A 2,442-nucleotide genomic window follows, 5' to 3' on the forward strand; every position below is an offset into this window, starting at 1 on the left:
ATTTTTCATTTTTCGTCCTATATCCCCATATACAGTCATGCGAGCCGGGTACCTTAAACAGTTCTCTAAGACATGTCCACAAATAGATTTTAGGTTTATTTTTGTAAATAAGTTTAAAATTAGATCGTTTTCTAGTTTTAAAGATCGCCTGCTGACTGCCATTAGATCATCGGTTATTTACAAATTTTCATGTCCAATCTGCTAAGTTTGCTGTTTGGGAAGCACTTATCGTGCCAGCACTTCAAAGTCAGGACCGATAATCATATTGGAAAGTCGAGCAGAATGGATCTCCCTCTTAGTAATTCAAAACACTCAGATGTTAGGGAACGCTAGGAAATATGTAAGTTCGTTTCACCAAGTGAGCATTTTAAGATAGTCAATTCTTGCTCTTCAGTGAATCAAGAATATTTAAATCTCTTCACATGGAATATTTTATGCATGACCTCAATTGCAATACCTCTGCTGTCCCCCTTTTCGTAACATACTGATTTTCTATTCAATTTGTATGTATTTTTTAATAATTCTTTACTTATTTTATGTAAATTTTTATTTGAAATTGTATTGTTTCTATTATTTTCACTTTAGGTAGCACTGATGATGACATTTAGAATGTCGGAAAGTTTGCTATGAATATATATATATGTGGCGACATTAGTATTTCTGTTTCTCCTGAGAATAAAATGTAATAGGAACGATCCCCATATCTCATGTGGCTCAATCATTTTCATGTCCCTTCACATTAACAGAAGAGCAGGAACAAGTTATGAACTAATATTGATAATAACCCATTGGTAGACTCTCACAATCATAGATCCAAGCAGGTCCTATATCTTGTTTGCCAAGTAGTTGAGTAGAGTTTAATACAAATTCTTAGTCTTGATCTAGATAACCTAGGCCCTGAGGGGGGGGGGGCAAGCCAGCCTCAACTTGGTTGAGATGGATGTGTGGGGTGACAAGAAGAGAAAAGATACGGAATGAGGTAAATAGGGGTACCGCAGGAGTTAGAGAACTATCAGATAAGATCCAAGAAAGTAAACTGAGGTGGTACGGCCATGTCATGAGAAGAGATGAACAGTATATTGGGAGGAGAGTGATGGAAATGGAGGTACAGGGAACGAGAAGGAGAGGGAGACCAAAGCAAAGGCAGATGGACTGTATCGAGGATGACCTTCGATCAAAGGGATTATCCGGTGATGAAGTGTGGGAGAAAGGTAGATGGAGAACGCTGGCCATAAACATCGACCCCACATGGAAGTGGGAAAGGTGCACACAAAGAAGAAGAAGTCTTGATCTAGATGTTAATCTAACACTGTTGTTTAGTTAGTTCGTTATGCATGATGCAAAAGTTTTCATAACTCTAACCATCCTTTGCATTCAGATCTTCCCTGGCAGTACCATCCTGTTCGTAATATCAGGTATACAGTTAATTCTAGTAGCCCTGCCTTCTCCATTATGAGTCACAACACTACACAGTATTCTAACATTTTTATTCTAGCTATGACCAAGTTGTGGAATGATCTTCCTAATCAGGCAGTTGAATCGGTGGAACATCAAAAGTTAAAACTTGTTTTTCAAGTGTGCTCTTGTTATGTCCTTACTAAATCATATGTTTTGGTCTATATTTTATTAATCAGAAAATACAATAAATAATATTTCATATTATCTTCCATTAGAACCATCGCAGCCCAATTTTTTGCCTCAAATATATAAATATTCGCATATGTATTTCTTTCTCACAGGACCAACCACTCCACCTTCTCTTGAAAGAATCTTTGAAGATTCTGGCTCAGTGACATACAAATGGAATAGACCATCGGACGTGGAGGGAAATATAAGCTATAAATACACATATGAGGTGAGATTTTCTTGTGGTTATTTAATTTCTCATAGATTATTGCTCTTGTTCAGGTTGGGGGGAAATGACTGCCTCGTATTACGCGACTCCTCGTGTTAAGCGACTCCTTTCCTTCAAGTTATACTGAGATTATTTTATTTCCTCTATACTGAGTCTCCCAACCTTTTGCATGACTTGTTTTGGATTCATTCCTTTTTAGGATAAGATCTTTAGCTAGACTTTCTGCGATTCAAGTATTCCAACATCCCGTGAAATACACTGTTAAAAAACCGTAATTTTGATCGGATATTCTCCATAAAAATATACTGTTCTCAGCTGTATTTCAGTAAACTACAGGCGACCGAAATTTTTACTCTACTTTGTTATTATCTTTCACCGGTTGGTGACCGTAATATCACACACTTTAACTTCAATATATCCGTTTTTTAAAACGGTAAATGACTGGCAACATTTAATCCAGGATGTTTACCGTTTTTACGGCGAATTTGAAGAGTTTTGTGTATCTGAAAAGAGATGGCTCTTAGCATTCCTCACTATGCAACCAGCATTTGTACTCAACGTGCCTTCATTCTCTATTCTTTTTTTTT

General features: G+C 36.9%; 1 protein-coding gene across 1 annotated transcript in view; it reads left to right on the forward strand.

Moving 5' to 3' along the window:
* LOC137652555 (uncharacterized) overlaps window positions 1-608 on the forward strand; it is a 167,472-nt gene extending 166,864 nt beyond the window's left edge. Inside the window, exon 36 of the mRNA XM_068386045.1 lies at window positions 586-608. Within this exon, the coding sequence (XP_068242146.1) occupies window positions 586-608 (23 nt within the window). The remainder of the gene's footprint in view (window positions 1-585) is intronic.
* Window positions 609-2,442: the final 1,834 nt, after the last annotated feature.

This window comes from Palaemon carinicauda, chromosome 13 (genome assembly GCF_036898095.1).
Source record: "Palaemon carinicauda isolate YSFRI2023 chromosome 13, ASM3689809v2, whole genome shotgun sequence".
Taxonomy (NCBI): Eukaryota; Metazoa; Arthropoda; class Malacostraca; order Decapoda; family Palaemonidae; genus Palaemon; species Palaemon carinicauda.